The 19504-nt window shown below is 44.5% G+C and overlaps 1 protein-coding gene across 10 annotated transcripts in view; it reads right to left on the minus strand.

Moving 5' to 3' along the window:
- NAPEPLD (N-acyl phosphatidylethanolamine phospholipase D) overlaps nucleotides 1–14714 on the minus strand; it is a 39907-nt gene extending 25193 nt beyond the window's left edge. Inside the window, exon 1 of one of the 10 annotated variants that reach the window (XM_014738935.3) lies at nucleotides 14510–14714. Coding sequence is in view for 2 of the 10 variants with exons in the window: in XM_070265348.1 (XP_070121449.1) it covers nucleotides 13982–14229 (248 nt within the window). In the remaining 8 variants the exon portion in view is untranslated. Of the gene's footprint in view, nucleotides 1–2132; nucleotides 2264–13249; nucleotides 14401–14509 lie in introns of those variants that run through there. The other 9 variants (XM_070265349.1, XM_070265348.1, XM_023638844.2 and 6 more) reach the window with 9 other exon arrangements.
- Nucleotides 14715–19504: the final 4790 nt, after the last annotated feature.

Consider the following 19504-nt stretch of genomic DNA (forward strand, 5'->3'; position numbering starts at 1 on the left):
CAGAGGATAGGGAAAAAGGAGAAAAGGGCTCTCTAATTCAAAAACGACAAAAGCGAAGTCAAAATAGGGTTTTTAGACAACACCTACTCATCTAAGGTAGCTGGGACAGAAGAAGCAGGGAAGGCCTGTGAGTGTCGAGACCGTGCGTGGATAAAGGATGGGATCCTGGAAGAAGGACTAGCTTTAGGGCCTGGACTGAGACGGTCAGGAGGTTTGGCTACACAGTCGGCAATGGAGAAAAACTGAAGATGCTTAAAAAGGGGTGTATTCGGAGAAGACAACTCTGGTAGCAGGATAAAAACAGAAGGCGGTAGCTAAAAGCTGGAGCCAGGGAGCCAGATTACTGAGTAGGAGACAGAAGCAGCCCAGAACACCCACTAACAGAGAAGCGCATGCTGTATGTTGTACGCATTTCACTTAAATTAACGCTCCTAGCAAAATTTCAAGGTAGGTGTTCTAATCCCCGTTTTTGAACTGAAGCATTAAGAGGAAGACAGCAGCCCAGTCAAAAGATGGGGCAGTGGGGCCAGCCTGGTAGCACAGCGGTTAAGTTCGCACGTTCTGCTTCAGTGGCCCGGGGTTCACCGCTTCAGATGCTGGGTGCAGACATGGCACTGCTCATCAAGCCATGCTGTGGTAGGCACCTCACATATAAAGTAGAGGAATATGGGCACGGATGTTAGCTCAGGGCCAGTCTTCCTCAACAAAAAGAGGAGGATTGGCAGCAGTTAGCTCAGGGCTAATCTTCATCCAAAAAAGAAAAAAATTAGCCTTGGTAATGAAATATATCCAGAACCATAATTAATGTACTGACTCTCCTTTTCTCTGTCAACAGCTAAATTTGTGACTAGCTAAATGTGGGCTAGAAAGCTAGAATCCAGAAGCAAATTTAAAAGTAACAAAGTCCCATGACAACTGATAAATATAAAAAACAAATGTTCTTTCTTAAAGAACAATTTGTTACAAAAAGGACAACACAAATTCCACCTAGTAATTACCAACTACATTCTCTACATTTCTTTGAAGATTAATTGCCTACTTAATAGCAAAAGGACTTACCCCCAGGTCTCTAACCAAAGAAGTCTGAGCTGTGACATCTGGTGAGGACAAGTCTGCCCAACACAAATATTCTACTTCAATAATGGCACATGTGGGTAAAACGCTTTCAAAAAACAAGGATTCTCTATTTCAAAAGCAAATGTTTCATCCTTTCTTTCTTTGACATTTAAGATTTGCCAGCCACCTAGAATTGAATGCATTGCTTTACCATGTAAAAAATTAAAGAAAAAATTACCCTAGTACAATGTATGTTTGGGATTTCAACACATTCATGAATTACAACATTGCATGCAACTCATCATTCCTGGAGCTGACATTTAATAAATACTAACTGAGCGACGATCCATTATATACCAACAAAGATGCTGACATTAACTCTGGAAAATGCTCAGAACTGTATTTTCAGCTATCTAAAATAACACTAAATTCACAATTTTAGATTTGCTCTCCCATCACTAGTGAAGAAAAGGGTACTTTTAAAATGCTAGATAACACAGCTAATGAAACTCTTTCAATTCACGGGCACGTCTGCAAAGAGCTTCCGTAGGTTAAAATTAAACTCTCCCCACCCTGCGAGGGCAAGAAAGATTTCCCTTCAGACCGGCATTAACCCCAGAGTCATTAGGAGGCTGGGGGGAGGGCAGACCCAACCAAGCGTGGGAAGTACACCCGATAATGAAAGGGAGAACGTTCTGTGGGAGGAACGTTCACAACACACATCAACAAAGAAAGTACTGCACTGTCTGTTATCAGTGAATTTCATTTTAACTCATTTATTGACTTAACAATTAGTTTCGCTAAAAAGCTAAAAAGAAAGCAAAGCAAATAGCTTGATACACAGTACCTAGGAGTACACTAAAAGTAAGTTGTGACAACTTTTAATAACAATTATTGAGTCAAAATATATCACTTAGAATTAATATACATACATGTGTATGCTAATATATATATCCATAATATACTGTATATATACATAATATACATTTAGATATATGGATATATACATAATACACATATAGATATATACATAATATACATTTAGATACATGGATATATAAATCTATATATCTCACCAAACAATTTATCTTCACAAAAGTGGAAAAAACAGTTGGGAGTCTGGAGACAGGACTTCGGTTCTACCATTAGCCAGACGTATTAGCTTGGGGAGAGTAACTTAACCTCTCTAACTCGGGCTTACTCATCTGTTACATAAAGATGCCAACTCCTCTAAGTATCTCCTTGCAGGACTGCAGTGAGGAGCAATGACATCATGGGTAAGTACTTCAAAGTGCTATACAAACGCAAATTGTTATCATTACTATTATTCATGCTCAGTACAGGAGGAAATAATATGATAAGCAGAATCTTCTGATCCATTTGAATTGTTTCTCAGGTGAAAGGTAGAATTTCAGATAGATTTAAAAACTCAGATTGCTCAAATTTTTCTTTCCTTAAAAATTTCACGTAGAGCCAGCCCTGATGGGCCAGGGGTTAAAGTTCAGCACAGTGTGCTGTGCTGGTGACCCACATAAAACAAGAACTCACAACCAAAACATACAACTATGTACCAGGGCTTTGGGAAGGAAAAAAGAGAGAGAGAGGAAGATTGGCAACAGACATTAGCTCATAGCGAATCTTACCTAGAAAAAAAAATTCATGTAAAAAAGTACTTTTATAAAAAGTCTAAGTTTCCTATCCTTTATAAAAATCACAGCATTTTCTTGTGTTAAAAAAAACTTTACATTTCTCTTAAGGGAAACAAAAGAAAAAATAAACAAGTGGGAGTTCATCAGACTAAAGAGCTTCTGCAAGGCAAAAGAAACCAGAATCAAAACAAAGAGACAACCCACCAACTGGGAGAAAATATTTGCAAATCATCTATCTGAGAAGGGGTAATCTCCATAATATATAAGGAACTCACACAGCTGAACAATAAAAAAACAAACCACTTGCCCAAAAAATGGGCAGATATGAACATTTTTCCAAAAAGATATACAGATGGCCAATAGACATATGAAAAGATTTCAAATTCACTAATCATCAGGGAAATGCAAATCAAAACTACACTAAGACACCACCTGATGCCTGTTAAAATGGCTATAATAACTAAGACTAAAAATAACAAATGTTGGAGAGGGTGTGGAGAGAAGGGAACCCTCACACACTGCTGGTGGGAACGCAAACTGGTGCAGCCACTATGGAAAACAGTATGGAGATTTCTCAAAAAACTAAACCTAGGGGCCGGCCTGGTGGCACAGTGGTTAAGTGCGCACGTTCCGCTTCAGCAGCCTGGGGTCCAGATGCCAGGTGCAGACATGGCACCACTTGACAAGCCATGCTGTGGTAGGCGTCCCACATATAAAGTAGAGCAAGATGGGCATGGATGTTAGCTCAGGGCCAGACTTTCTCAGCAAAAAGAGAAGGATTGGTGGCAGATGTTAGCTCAGGGCTAATCTTCCTCAAAAAAAAAAAAAAAACTAAACTGAAAATAGAACTACCATAGATCCAGCTATCCCACTACTGGGTATTTATCCAAACAACTTGAAATCAACAATTCAAAGTAACATATGCACCCCTATGTTCATTGCAGCACTATTCACAATAGCCAAGATGTGGAAACAATGCACATGCCCATCAACCAATGACTGGATAAAGAAGATGTGGTATATATATATACCATGGAATACTACTCAGCCATACCAAAGGACAAAATCATCCCATTTGCAATAACATGGAAGGACCTGGAGGGAATCATGCTAAGCGAAATAAGCCAGACTGAGAAAGACAAACACCACATGATTTCACTCATATATGGAATATAAACAAACACATGGACAAAGAAAACAGTTCAGTGGTTACCAGGGGAAGGGGGATGGCAGGTGGGCAAAGGGGGCGACAGGGAGCACTTATGTGGTGACAGTCAAGAAATAACGTACAACTGAAATCTCACTTTGATGTAAACTATTATGAACGCAGTAAGGAAAAACAAACAAAAAAACTTTACATTTGTCTTATAAAGCGCTCAGCTGATTACAGACAGAAAAATCACTTTGACAAATGATAAAGTTAATTCTCATATCAGGACCCACAGAATGGAGGCTGTCCCAGTGGCAAATCTAAGCTGGAGTCTAAGCCTGCACTTAGAGGAAACACCTGTCAAGGAATCCTACCACACACGAACCACAGTCCTCCAACCCGCGTGGCTGGCTTATTCACCCTAGACATAGGCCCTCCCCACCTTGTAAGGAAACCCCCCACCTCCTGGCCAGGTCCACCCAGTTTCCACGTTACCCTTCTAACGCTCAACAGAACCCGCTCCCGCCCCAAACCCCGGGGAAGACCATTCCACGGCCTGGTAGGGAGGACTCCCCGTCCACGGACTGTTCTCCCTTGAATAAAGGTCCACAAACTCGGCACTAAATCGTTTCAGTGCTGTCATTTGACACAAATAATTCACAAAGAAATGCTAACTTACTGAAAGCACAGAAGACTCAGATTAGACAGTTTTGAGAGGAATGAATGCAGAACACAACACGACTCTTTGGGATACAAATTAGAGGACATGTTTTCTTTTCAAAAAGTAGTCAAGGACAACAAATCTTCTTGATCATAGAATGCCAAAGGCTTTAAAAATTCTTTGCTATGTTACACAAAATTCATTATATTGAACTGAAATTCATTTCACAGGCTATTAACAGGTTTTAAGTCACCGAAATACATAAACACTGTCAGTGCTTCCTCGACAATAAGTTTTTCCTGTGTGTAGATAAGAAAGCAAGGCTCTGATTAGAATTAGAAACAATGTAAACAGCCAACTTCAGACCATTTTCAGCACCGCACCTGGAATCCTAGGGTAATCGAGTTATGGTATGTTATGGCAAATTGAGGCAACAGCCACAAAGCAATGTGTTTACTGAAATGACATAGTTATCACCCTCTCAATATCCTACAAATAATATCAAACAAAAAGCGCAGATTCATTTCTGGTGCAATCAATGCTTAAACGACACGCAGAATTATTGAACAGAAAGGGTGGGGAGCACAAGGACAAAAGGTGACTAAATTGATGCCTGTGAAACATGAAACCGTATCCGAAGCATGTTAGAGGATCTTAAATGTTCCTTTCCCATTCCTTAAGGCAAGAAACAAAATATACTTCCAAAATGTGGCCTCCTTCTCCTCTGTCTCAATCAATTATGCCAAAAGGAAAGCTTGCTTTCAAAGTATAACCAATAAAGAAAATAGAGACACGCCCATCTTTGTAGGTCCTGGATAGAAAGGATGGGTAACGAGGAAAAAAGCGCCGTCTTTCACGTCTGACTTCACTTCTGGTTCCAACTTTTACCCTACTGAACTCTGGAACCTTTCAAAAGTCACTTATTATCGAGACTCACTTTCTCCATCTGTAAAATGAGAGGTCTGGGCCATACCTGGGAGAGGCCGCCCCTTCCACCTCTACAATTCTAACAATATTTGGCTGCACCAGAAAGTCAGCTTACACCGTCCCCTCTACCGTGGCCTTGGCCGTGGGTGGCCCCTCCCAGGTTCCACCCCCTCAGGAAGTTCTCAGCTAAAGAGCTCAGAGCCAGCCACATTCCCTAGGCTGAGTTAGCAAGGGATGAGCAAAGTATTTTCCACCTGACAACAGCAAAGTTAAACCACTAGGAGAACGTGCAGTTTTCACAGGTTTATCAGGCAGACGGGGATTTATCAGAGCACAAAACATTTCAGAAGAGATTTCATGACAAATCGGATACAAACAGCCGTCAGACTTCCAACCTCATAATAAGGTTTCAGGTAAGACTTGCAAGGGCCTCTACTTAAAGCAATCTTTAAAGTCATATTTAACAAACACTTTGAATGTCCACTGTCTAAATTCTAGCTCTCCAGGTGCGGAGGGCAATGTGACCCCTGACCTCCAAAGACTCAAAATCCTTTAGGGGAAGAAAAATCATAAGCAACCAGATTTTGGCATAATGTATGTTTACAGAACTGTCCACTATGAATACTGAAAATCGTAGTCTTTAGAATAAGGCATTTCCAAAATGACCAGCCCAGTTCCTGAGGTGGTAAGGAACACTCTTCCTTCCAAGCTGAGTGGTTCACACTGACAAAGTCCCGTGGCCCACAGGGTCAGTGATGCTGAAAAGGGTCATAAGCTTCTGGATGCAGCCAACAAGTCACAAGGCCCTGATGTCAACAGAGAGGGTAAGAGAGAGCACAAAATTCACCAGGGAGGTTACTGGAACCCCTGATTCACTTACGAAAGAATATGCAGAAGGGCATTCACCAAGCTGCCCTGGACGGCAGCCTTGCCAATCCTTTGTGAGAAAAAGCTAAACGACAAGAAAACAAATCAACAATGGGGGCTTTCACAAGGGAGCCAGGCCCAGGCCACTGCCGAGGTCAGACCCTATTCAGCCCGTCTCCTGACAGCGTCACAGCAGGTTCAGAGCGAAGGCCTCGAGACAGCCCCAAAACGTCAACCAACAGAATCATGACGTTCAAACGAACTTTGAGATCCCTGAGTTCAATTCAGCGTATTTAAGGATACCAGAAAGTATGCAGTAAATTATAAAAGCACATCAAAAGAAAGGATATAATTGAATCGGTTATCAGGAAAAACCACATTACCAGGAAAACCACATGGCCACAAGAGATTTAGAATATTTTTAGATAACTACTTCCCAACTTGGCACCTTTGTCATCCTTTCTAAGCCTTAGTTTCCTTGTCTGGTGCTACTCACTGGGTTACTGGACAAAACGCACGTCATCCTGAGCCCAGGGTCTGGTACACCCGAGTGAGCCCTCAGTCGTAAGCCTCCATTTTATTAGGCTCTAAACACTGTTTAGGAAGGGTTAGTGCAATACATAGTCCATTTTGAAATTTCTGCAGTAATAAGTGTGGGGGCTGAGGGCAACAGCACGAAGAAACCAAAACGGAATAAACTCTGGAATATGTTCTTGTCCTTCTATTTGAACAAAAGAAGCCCGGTCTGGCTGGAATTCACACGACTCGTAAAATAAATACGAACCCACGCTTCTCCACAGGCACCCTGTGCAACCCCAGGTGCTCCTGCGGCCTTACGACACACCTGGATTCACAGCCGGCTCTCCAAAACCTGGATGGTGTCCTGGGTCTGAAAATAATCCTCCCCCGCTTCATCCTCCCCACTGCCCCCCAGGGAGCAGAAGGGTGCAAACCCACCGTACTAACAGTGACACAAGGACCACCAGCACCTCCCCAGAGCATGAGCCCCACTCGCCCAGGTTCTCTGGCTCAAAGGACAACTTTCCCACAGTGGGAAGAGGCAAAACAGGAAGCGAGGTCAGCGTCAGATCAATGTCCCCTAGAGCATTTTGGTGTCTTCCAGCTCCTACCCAAGTGACTCGACTCATGTCAGAACTCTTCACCTCCCCTTCTGCTGCTCAAAACAGGTTATCAAGGAAGGATCTGATCTCCAGCACGACTGATAAGGAAGGAGCAACTGTGACTCCGTGACTCCTCCCTCGAGTGTTTCCAAGCCGGCTGAGGACAACTCCTTAAACCCGTGACTCTCGATGCTGACTGCACGTGAGAACTCCCTGTGGAGCTCGTGGAGCTGCCAGACCACACCTGGGGCTACGGAATGGAAACGCCAGGCGGGGCTCCTCAGGTGGTACATACGAGATGCACAGGCAGGGCTGGGGACCACCGCTCTGCATAAGTCCTCAGCACAAGGGTTAGACAAGCATTTAGCAAGAACCAAGGCACTCGCTGGTACCCCCGAATTCACGCTAGCCTGACAGCTGCCAGCCATGAAGCCCACTCTTCCTCGTCGTCCCGAGCTCCAAGTTAGGGAGGGGGCACAGCCCCCAGACGGCTACACAGTGTAGGACCAGGAAGACACAGCTAAAGACAAAGTCTGATGGGTCACAGACCTGTACTGTACGCAGTCCAGCTGAGTCACAAATTCAACTCTATACTCCCAGGAAGCCAAGCCAAAAAAAGGAGGAAACACAATCAGCGATGACTCACGTGGTCCACACTAACCCACAGCAGCCTGCACGTGATGGGTGCTCAATAAAGATTTACTGAACGAATACACGAAGAACAGGAGCTTAAACCCCCCATCACTCTTTACTGGGGTAGAGCTAACAGTTTTTGAAAAGATCTGCTGGGAATCAAATTATGGGAGAAGCACAGTAACCAAAGGACAGTGAGACAGAAGTCATCAAAGGGCATCTCCACTAACTCTACTAATTATGGAAATAATTGAAAAGCCTCAGGGAATACTCGAGTAGTTGACCTCTGTGGTGGTAAAGACTATAAGACGCCTACTGTAAAGTCTAGTCTCCCCTTTCTCCTTAGTAACAGAACCCCAGCTTTACTTAGGGTACCTGTGCGCCAGCTAAATGACTATATTTTCCAGCCTTGCAGCTAGAGATGCCATACTGTGATGCTCTAGCCAACGTGATACAAGCAAGAGCGTCACACAGTGCTTCCCAGAGTCTCCTTAAGGGAAAGAAAGGCATTCTCCTTGATTCTTCCTGCATCCTGTTGTCTGGAGCCATCCTGAGCCAGGAGTATGAGGGCCTCCTCCTAAGACTGGCACAGAGAACCAGAAGGACTTCAGGGGCCACCATAACAAGCCTGGACTTTCCAACTGTGGATCTCCCAAAACTAATCCTGACACAAGGACCATAACCAAAACACAGCCTTCCTAATCCAGATGTGGCCACAGTAAGCAGCTCACATGGCTATCATTTATCATTTACTAAGCACTTACTATGTGCCAGGCACTTTATATACATTCCTTAGCTCATGTGATGCTCCCAACACTCCCATGAGGTAGATATTATGCTGTTACAGGAATCTAAGAGACTCACAGAGTTTAATAGTTTGCATAAAGGCAAAAAGCTTGTAACAGCTGGACCTGGAGATCTGACCCACGCTGATGAGACTCCAAAGCCTGTGCTCTTTCCACTAATCATGTCAGATAAGCAAGGAAACGTCAGCAAATCTATCCTGAACACCACCTAGGTTCTAAAGTCACAGCATACGGCCAGCAGCTATGGTGTCCCTGACAAGCCTCGTCTTTTTTGCCTTCAACAATGTCTTTTTTTTCCTTTTCAAAGTAAGAAGCAGTTAGTAGACAAGAAATACTAGTTCCCTTATAAATAACTGCCCTTTGAATTTTACATGGAAAAGATTTCAAATGATGTGGCTACGCTGTTTAATTGCTGAATTGTTCTCATTTAAAGTGACACAGAAAAGAACCAACAACAAATAATAAATTAGTTCTGCATTTCAGTCATATAAATGGAAAACATACATGGGACCTTAAGATATTTTCTTTCCCCTGAAATGGTGTCTTTGAGTTCATGCAGCATGTAACTACCCAGCATTTTATCCTTCCTGCTGGGAAGAACTGTCAGTCTAGTCTCGTGAAGACACACCTTCAGGGAGGGGACCAAAGCATCTAGTGTGCCAGGGCCTTCCCCAGCTTCAGCAAAGGCCAGCACCCTGGGACCCCCTCAGTCCCAAGGAAACCTGGATGGTAATCACTCTACAGCCTCAAGGTACCATAGAAATGCACAGCTACAGCTTCATTAAAATGGGGGCAGTTTATACTAAATTGGAGATGAGCAGTATTATAAAGTATGATTTTAAGCTATTGGGGCACCTAAGCAAAAAGAAATTATAAAGCTCTCATAATCATGCTTATCCAAGAGAATGCTGCCAATAACATCAAAGTTTAAGTCCAATTCTTCATTGTGATGATATTCAATACGCGCACAGCATTCATTCACCCAGGTTAAAAATGGGCTCCGAACAGCACGCACACATTATGCACAATGAACATTTCGTCTATATATAAAATTGAGACACTGTATCAGGAAAGAATGAGAAAGGAATCAACTTTCATCCAAGAATTTTAAAGTATCTTTTGTCTGTGAAATGGCAGAAAAGTCTAATTTTGATGTTTCGGTTTTGTGGTATCATGACAGGCTAAAACTCTTGCAAGAGTAGAAACAGGAAATCCGGAAGTTGAAGAGGTTGGACAGGGTGCCTGCTAAGGTCCTCTCCAACTTGAACACTCCATGACTCAAGTCACCACTGTGTGACCCCTTTACAGGCGAAGGAAGTCAGCCCAGGCTTCCATGACATTCCAAGGGTCCAGCTCTGGCTGGTTATGGAGCCTGGATGGTTAACCTTAATTACGCTTAGAAACACTCAGAACCAAAAGTGCAGAAGGTCAGCATGGGAAGATAAATGACACATTTCACTTCACGTGGGGTATTTTACTTAGTTTAGTTCCTAAACAGTTAAATTGGCCTCAAGTTTAAAAAAAGGACTTTGAAACAACAACAATCACAGAGAGACAGACATTAGATTGGTGGTTACCAGAGGGGAAGGAGGAGGGTGAAAGGGGTGATTAGGCACATGTGTGGCGATGGATGGTACTTAGTCTTTGGGTAGTGAACATGATGTAATCCACACAGAAACTGAAATGTAATGATGCACACCTGAAATTTATATAGCGTTATAAACCAATGTTGCTGCAATGAAAAATATATATATAACAAGAAATTTAAAAAGGACTTTGAGTCTAGAAACTCTTTAAGCTGTCATTAATTACTTCAGCCATACAATAGCACGATACTCTGAACATATATATAGTACTTCTTTTCAAGAACTCCCTAAACAAGCCAAAGGAATGAACACAGTAACTTGAAAAGAGAACAAACAACTTTGTGGTTTGAAGGACCCTCAAATAGAGAAAGCAACTTTGAAAACAAATTACTGCTGTCGGCTGCTAGTGGTACCAACATCACCAGCATCTGCCCAGTTTAAGGAGCACCAGGAACAAGGAAGGCAGTTGGTGTTTCTTTACTCTCATAACTGAGAGAGATTACAAAAGAGCACAGAAGTCGACAGGCATTTACTGTCCCATCAGTATGTTACTGTCCCTTCATCAGGGAAGGCCCCCAAACTAGATAAACATGAAAATCTGCTGCCATCAAGGGGAAAGAGGAACCGTTCCAGGTAGCAGGTGCACACCGAGTTGTTTTTCAATCATGCTTTTGAAGTTATGCTGATCCATCGATGTGCCAGCCCTGTCTGTGCCTCCATCACCCGTGGTACTGACCATTCACAACCAACAGCTTTAGGGGTGCAATTTATGGCTGTGATGCTGACCACGGCTTGCCGATCCACACCACTCTACCATGGCTTCACTGGTACCGTTTTCTAAGAAGAGGGAGCAGCATGTAAATTCTGCGCAGGGCCAGGGCAGCCGTGCTGCGGGACCCCAGGCACATCACTAAAATCTACCAGGCTCTGCCTCCTGTTTTCCTCATCCGTGGAATGGGGTTAATAACCTCACATATTTTATGTCTATAAAATCAAACCAGCAATACATAAAAAAAAAACCTGAAAGAGCTTTGTAAATTATAAAGTTATAATACATTATTTAAGCAGCTGAGTCGGGAAAAGACTCCATACCTCTGACCTAACAAAACCGACCCTGGGGATATATGACTTCATACATAATCTGACGCAAAAATCTGTTAATAAAATATTTAAACACACAATAAACGGTGATTAAATTCAAAAGACGAGTAGAGGAAGGCACTATAAATTATAGATAGGGAGAAGTCTTCAGCGTTACAGCAGTTAGAATGGTATATTACTTTAACCTTATACTGGAAATCACAGGGGTGTTTTTTTCAATGCCAATTTCACACAAGCCCTGACATGCCTTCAGGATAAAGGTGCTCATTAACCATAAATTATGTGCACAGTTCACTTCCCCAATAACACTTCAATGAAAACACTTCTTAACTTGTATGCATTTCCATCTAAAAGGCCCAGATCAAGACAGCCGTCCAGCTACAGCCATGTTCTTATTTACATAAAAAGAGTAGAACGGAATGGAAAAACCCACTATATCCACAGCTATCTACCCCTACAAAGAAAAAGCAGAACGAAACAACTAAATTCAATGCAAATAGTACTTTTCCAAACACAGACAACAGGTTCTTAAAAATCTCCTCCATTACCCAAACTCACAAATACCCAAAGTAACATAATATTCTTTTCAAACAAACACATGACCATGAGTGTGTCAACTAAAGCACCACCCAAACCCTCGGATGGAATGCTTCCAGTGAAATATCTTCACACGCTTATAACTGGGCTAGTTGAAAAATTAAATTTTGCAATATGAAATTTGTACACTTTAGAATTGTAAGTGAAAAAGGGTATGAGAAATACACAAAGTAATTTCCTCTTAGAGACTTGCAGAAATTCTCACAGCAGGAAAGCCTGCAGAATGTAATGAAAAAATCTTTGAAAATCGTGACTATTTTCAGTTGACTTAAAACATTTTTAACTGAAGTCACTCTCTCTTAAATTATTATTTTAAACAAGCACACTTGCCCTAAATTTCTTCTCCAACAGACCTATTTTCTTGCAATAAAATCAGACTATTGTGGGATATCGGTAACGTTTTAAGATTACATAACTTCTTCCTAAGGCATATCGACGTCTGAGACTAAAAACCAGTGTAACTGAAAGTAGAAATCGAACCACTAGAGATCCATTTTTAACAAAGACGGAAATTACCTCTTAATTTTCAGAAAGCTGTATCTCAGGTATAACCTTTTCACTAAATTAACCATAACTATCAAATAGCAAACACTTCATGCTAAGCCAAAGCAAACCAGGTGCATCATATTATAACACGCAGAGAACAACCTGCAGTAAAAGCAGAGAGAAGAACTAAACAACTTCTTAAAGGTTAACTTTTCTCGTTCTCCGTATTTTCCAAGTTCAATTGAGAAGAGATGCATCAGACTCTGGAGCCCCCGGAAGCGTAGTTATCTCAACCACCAGGACCATAAGGAGTTCTATACGAGGGGGAAGACACCTCTCTAAACACCTGTCTTGAAAAGCCTGCAATAACACCCAATTTAAGAAACAAACCCCCACAAGACTCAAGAAAGCAGCGGCTCCACGACCCCCACCCCACCTTGCTCCACTCTGTTGCTTTCCAGTTCTACTCGGGGCTTAACTCTCCAGGTAAAAGGGGGGAAGAAACCTGTTGGAAGGAATTTTTAGAAGATAAACCCTCTAGATGAAGCAGAAATAAGTTGCTCTAAGGGAGCCGTTCATTCACACACAACCAGAAGAAGATGCACCCACACGTACTGCGCTCAGTGGAGACGCAGCCTGGTGGTCTGCAGAGAGGACGGGAGGTAAGATAAACCCGAGACGGCTGCTCTCCCAGGGGAAGCAAGTGACACGGCTCCTCACCCAGGCGGCCTCGGAGATGCGGGCTCCGCGCCTCGCGACCGGCGGCGAGTCAGACGAACCCCTGCCACTCACGAGCGCAGCCTCTCCAGGAGGAGGCAGGCGCGCGACCGGGAATGCCGCCCACAGCCCGCTGCGCGTCGCCGCGGACTCCACACGGCCCGGGCCGCGGCCTGCGGACGGCTCCCGAGCGGAGGAGGAAGCCAGCGGAGCCGGGGAAGGGCACCGCGGCCGGCGGGCGGGGGAAGCGCGGGCTGAGCGGGCGCGGGGGCGGGGTGGGCGCACGGGCGGACCTGGGCTTGGGCTTGGGGTTGGGGGCGGGCGCGGGCTAACCCGGCGTGTGGGTCGGGATTGGGGGCAAGGTGGGCGCGCGGGCTAACCCAGCGCGAGGGCGGGTGGGCGCGCGAGGTAACCCAGCCCGAGGGCGGGGTGGGCGTGCGGGCTGATCCGGCGTCGGGGGTGGGGTGGGCGTGCGGGCTAACCCGGCGCGGGGGACTGGATGGGCGTGCGGGCTGACCCAGCGCGGGGGTGCGGGATGGGCGCGCAGGCTAACCTTGGGTCGGGGCGCGGGCTGACTGGCGCGGGGGCCGAGGTGGGGGCCGGGGTGGGCGCACGCTGGCTAACCTGGGGTGCGGGCGCGCGGGCTGACCTGGCGCGGGGGCGGGGTGGGCGCGCGGGCTGACCTGGCGCGGGGGGCGGGCGGATGCGCGCCGCTGCCGCTGCTCCTCGGCTGCAGGGCCCAGCGCCCCCGCACAGCGGGAGGGGCCGCGGCGGCCGGCGCCCGGGTTCCTCCGCGCCCGGGCCCGCCGCGCCGGCTTGGCCGAGGGCGCCAGCAGCTGCAGGCAGCGCTCCAGCGCTCGCCGCCTGACCATCCTCGGGGCGAGCCGCCGCCGATCGCAGCCCCTCAGGCGCCCGCAGGCCGCGGCTAGGGTTGCTGCCTGTCGCCCGACCCCTCCTCCATTGTGACCTTCGAATGTGGCGGCCCCACCAGCGTCAGCTCCGCTCCGGCCGCCGCTCCGGCCTCGGCCAAGATGGCCACCCCCGCGGCCCCCTCGCCGAGCCATGTTGGTCAAGGAGGCGCCGCGGGCCAGCCCTTAGCCCCCGCCGGGCCCGCGCCTCTTGCACCCTCTGCAGGAGCCCTTCTGAAGTCACCTGGGTTACCCTGTTTCCAGCCAGAAGGCGGCCTTCAGAGGACAGGAACGCATTCCCGCACACCAGCCATAATTGCCACGGCTGAATGGGATCTGGGCTCCCGGGGCCCGCGCAGTCGCCGCAGACAAGTGCTGGCGGCAGCATGCTCACCACCTAGGGCTCCCTGAGCCCGGGGGCCAAGCATCCGAACTGGAATTCCAACTGTGTGCAGTAGGTAGTGAATATTAACGAAGGCACTGCCTTGCCACAGTGGGCTTATGACCTCTTAAGATGCTGTCACAGCCTCCTGGTACACAGAATCCTCATCGAAATTTGTTTCCTTTTGAATCTCAGCATGATGACTTAAGAGCATAAAATTGTGATGCTGAGTTTCTCCCAGATTTTCTTTTTAAACTGCAGGATGCATTTAGCTGTTTCAAGAAGTAATTTAAGCATAGACAGATCGAAATAGAATTCAACAATGAGTGGTTGGGCAAAAAGAGTTCTCTGTAAGAGTCCTCGGATGTGTCCATGAGCCAGAAACGTCCTCTGGGACCGGCGTGGGGGGATACATTGGGAAAACACACACACAGGCCCCAAACGCGGATACGACTGCTAGAAAATGCAAATCAAACTATTCTGCAGTTTGAAAGTGAACGTGCCGTGTGTACTGTAGGAATGTAAAGAAGATTATGTCGGGTGTGGACTTTACCCCTTCAGGCTGGATTGTTGCGGAACCTTATTGACTTAAGGGTGATTAAGAGCTGCTTGACCTGGGTGGGGCCGAGACTGCCTCGCTGAGTGGTACCTGGGGTGCAACGAAGAGAATAAACAGCGCTACAAACCCAAAGGGTAAAATTTAAGTTACTGCTCAGTTCTGCACAGGGCTCTTGGCTAAGGGAACTTTAAAAAGATGCCCTTTGTTCCCCTCACCCCAATTCTCTATTATGAAGATGTTCAAATATACAGAAAACAGGTATGCCTTTTTGCTAGACCGTTTGAATAAGTTGCATACATCAAAATACCCCTAAATGCAGTCGTGCGTCGCATACCGACGTTTCGATTAACGACGGACGCATATACCAGGTGGTCCCATGAGATTAGTACCATCCAGCTAGGTGTGTAGTAGGTTATCCCCTCTAAGTTTGCGTAAGTCCTCAATGATATTCGCCTAGTGACGAAATCGCCTGTCTCATTTCTCAGAATGTTTCTCCTTGACTAAAGCAGGACGGTACTTCAGCTTCCTTTTTTTTAAGAATAAGGACATTTGCTTCAGAAGGACAATACAATTACCTAAGAAAATCCCTCAATACCATTTAATATTCAGTCCATCTTCAAGTTTGATTGTCCTCAAAATATCTTTTATAACCTTTTTTTCTCAACTAAGATACCGTCCAGCCTCATGTATTGCATTTGCTCACTATGTTTAAGTAAGATGCAATTTGAAATGTTCACTTGCTAACTTCGCTACACATAGAGATGTAATGAAGAGACAAGTTCACAGGGTGTGTTTCATTGAGGGCAAGTGCTTTAGATGAGCACACCTCTGCAGGAAAGTCTGGGAGGAATGCATAGTCTCTTAACACAACATTGAGATTATAATTGAAGCTGTATTAATTAAATAGTAATGGTTTATGCTTTCTTAACTCCTGGAATACTACATAAACTTTATGGGTTGTGTTGTAACCTCTGCTCAACCCGACTTCTAAAGCTTGATGGTTGGTTTTTTTCTAAACAGTGAAAAGCAGCTGCTCAGTATAAGTTTACAACACTCCAAGCAAAACCTCTAGCTTGTGCTGCTTCAAGGCACAGAGCAAAATAAACCTTGCCCCCTCTGCATTTTACTGGTGGTTTAATTTTAGATCCTGACCTGCTGAACTGGGTTTCATTTGTCCTTCCCTCTTATGCCACCCCTAGAAAGTCAGGCACTCAGCACATAATGATAAGTATTTGTCTTCGGAATTGTTACTGTTTAAAAGAAGAAAACAGACCCAAAATGGAATCACTTACGCTGATGCCCATGTCAACAAACCAAGAGCTTAATTACACTTGTGGCCTCTCCCAGAAGTGGAACCTTAAACTAGAGGAAAGTGACATTGCCGCAACCCATCTGCTTTTTTGCTGGTATAATTTCCTTGTTCTGCTCCTTTCTGTCTATAAGTCTCATTTTGTACAGCTCCTCAGAGCTCCTTTCTGTCTGCTAGATGGGATGCTGCCCGTTCATGAAATGTTGAATAAACGAAATGAGATCTTTAAAATTTACTGAGTTGATTGTTTTAACATTACTTAAATTTTTTTTTTGAGGAAGACTAGCCCTGAGCTAATATCTGCTGCCAATCCTCCTCGTTTTGCTGAGGAATACTGGCCCTGAGCTAACATCCGTTCCCATCTTCCTCTACTTTATATGTGGGACGCCTGCCACAGCATGGCTTGACAAGTGGTGCCATGTCCCACCTGGGACTCGAACCAGTGAACCCTGGGCCACCGAAGCAGAATGTTCATGCTTAACTGCTGCACCACCGGGCCGGCCCCAACACTACTTAATTTTTAAACGTTAATCAATGGTGTAAAGAAGAAGGGCAAATTTACCCAGTTTCCTAAAAGTGGCTGGTAGCCAATGTACCTTTTCCGGAGACTAATATTAAATAGGATTATCTTATGACTTCACAAGATGTTAGATTCTACTTAAATTACTTCTGGGAAATCACATATAGAACCATTTTAGCATAATGACTCTGATCTTTGAAGAGAGTTCTGCCGTCAGGCCTGTCCTTTCTTCTCCAGCTCCAGGCCTAAAGGTGTGCAGGACTCCAGGACTTTAATTCGGTGCGTGTTTCTAGCAACACCGCTGGAATTCAGTTAAGCACTGTGTTCACCCCCAGCCAAATCAAAGATTGTGTTTGCGATCGTGAAAAATGTATAGATAACTCCAAATAGCAATAAGGAGGATCTCGGGCAGCTAAATTCTAATCAGTGCTCTGCCATTAACCACCTCTCTGACCTTGAAAAATACCCATCCAACCTCCGCAGACCCCCCCACACCTCCCCTCCAAAGTGACTCTCAGTCTGTATGGCCACTTGCAGTTCTAACATTCGATGACTCTATAAAAAAGATTTTGGGGGAAAATATGTGAAGATAGGCTGCTGATAACAGGGGGAGTTGTATTGCCTTAGGTCAAGGGTCAGCAAAAGTCAGCCTGAGGACCAAATCTGGCCTACCACCTGGCTGTCTTGTTTGATTCAGACTATTTATTTTTCAGAATACAAAGTCTTCAACGTTCATATTAGAGCAGTACTTTTTCTCTTTTTTTTATTGGGGTAAAAAAACTCAGAACACAGAAATAGTTAAGGTCAATTTCAGGCGTGCAGTTCGGTAATGTTAAGAATATTCACATTGTTGGGAGACAGAGCTCTAGAAGTTTGTCATCTTTCAAATCTGAAACTCTATGCCGTGAAACAATGCTTCCGTTTTCCCCCAACCCCAAGGCCCTGGTAACTGCCATTCGACTTTCTGTTTATGTGGATTTGACTATTTAAATACCTCATATAAATGGAATCATCCAGTATTTGTCTTTTTGTGACTGGCTTCTTTCACTTAGCATAATGTCCTGAAGGTTCATCCATGTCATAGCATGGGACAGGATTTCCTTCCTTTTTGAAGGCTGAATAATATTCCATTGTATGTATTGACCACATTTTATTTACCCGTTCATCCATCAGTGGACATTTGGGTTGCTTCCACCTCTTAGCTACTGTGAACAGTGCTGCTAGGAACACGAGGGGGCCAATATTTGTTCAAGACTGCTTTCAGTTCTTTTGGATATATACCCGGGAGTGGGACTACTGGGTCTTATGGTGATTCTGATTTTTTGAGGAACCTCCACACTGTTTCCATAGTGGCTGCATCGTTTTACTATCCCACCAACAGTGCACAAGTGTTGCAATATCTCCACATCCTCGCCAACACCTGTTATTATCTGTTTTTTGGGTTTTTTTATAGTAGCCATCCTAATGGGGGTGAGGTGATATTTCATTGTGGTTTTGACTTGTATTTCTCTGCTGATTAGGGGCATTGAACATCTTTTTTGTATACTTGTTGCCCTTTGTATATCATCTTTGGAGAAATGTCCATTCAAGTCCTTTGCCCACTTTTTGATTGGGTTATTTGATTTTTTTGTTAAGTTGTAGGATTCTTTATATATTCTGGATATTAACCCCTTAACAGATACATGATTTACAAATATTTTCTTCCTTTCCATAGGCTGCCTTCTTGCTCTGTTGATTGTGTCCTTGATGCACAAAAGTTCTTGAGTTTGATCCAGTCCCATTTGTCTGTTCCTGCTTTTGTTGCCTATGCTTTTGGTGTCATATCCAAGAAAATGTTGCCAAGTTCAACATCATGATGTTTTTCCTGTTTTCTTCTAGAAGTTTTATAGTTTAAGTTGCCACCTGTTTTTGTATGCCTGCAAGCTAAGAATGCCTTTTACAGTTTCACATGGTTGGGGGAGAAAAAGAAAAAGAGTATTTTGTGACACCTGAAAATTGTGTAAAATTCAAATTACAGGGTCCATAAGTAAGGATTTGTTGACACAGCCACATTCATTCATTTACATACTGTCTGACTGCTTTTGCACTGCAAGGGCAGAGCTGAGTAGATACGACAGTGAGATGATCCTCAAAGCCTAGAATATTTACTCTCTGACTCTTTACCAAAAAAGTTTGCTGACCTTTGTGTTAAGCTACTTTTTCCCTAGTCTCTTAGTATCTGAGATGGGCCAGAACGGAAAAGGTATAGAGTCAAGGACTCAAGGACAAAGATTGTGTTCTGCCTGAAGGAAGGGGATATTTAAGAAAAAGTTCTTCAAACCTTCTTTTGTTTTTTAAAGCAGAATTAATAACCAAGGGAAATTCTTTGAGTCAGACGATGTCACCTCACAGCATGGCTTCCAAGGTAGGATGCCCCAACCCAGCAGGTGTACAGGAAGAGACTAGAACTTCTGTGTATGTTTTTACATC

This window comes from Equus caballus, chromosome 4, assembly GCF_041296265.1.
Source record: "Equus caballus isolate H_3958 breed thoroughbred chromosome 4, TB-T2T, whole genome shotgun sequence".
NCBI lineage: Eukaryota > Metazoa > Chordata > Mammalia > Perissodactyla > Equidae > Equus > Equus caballus.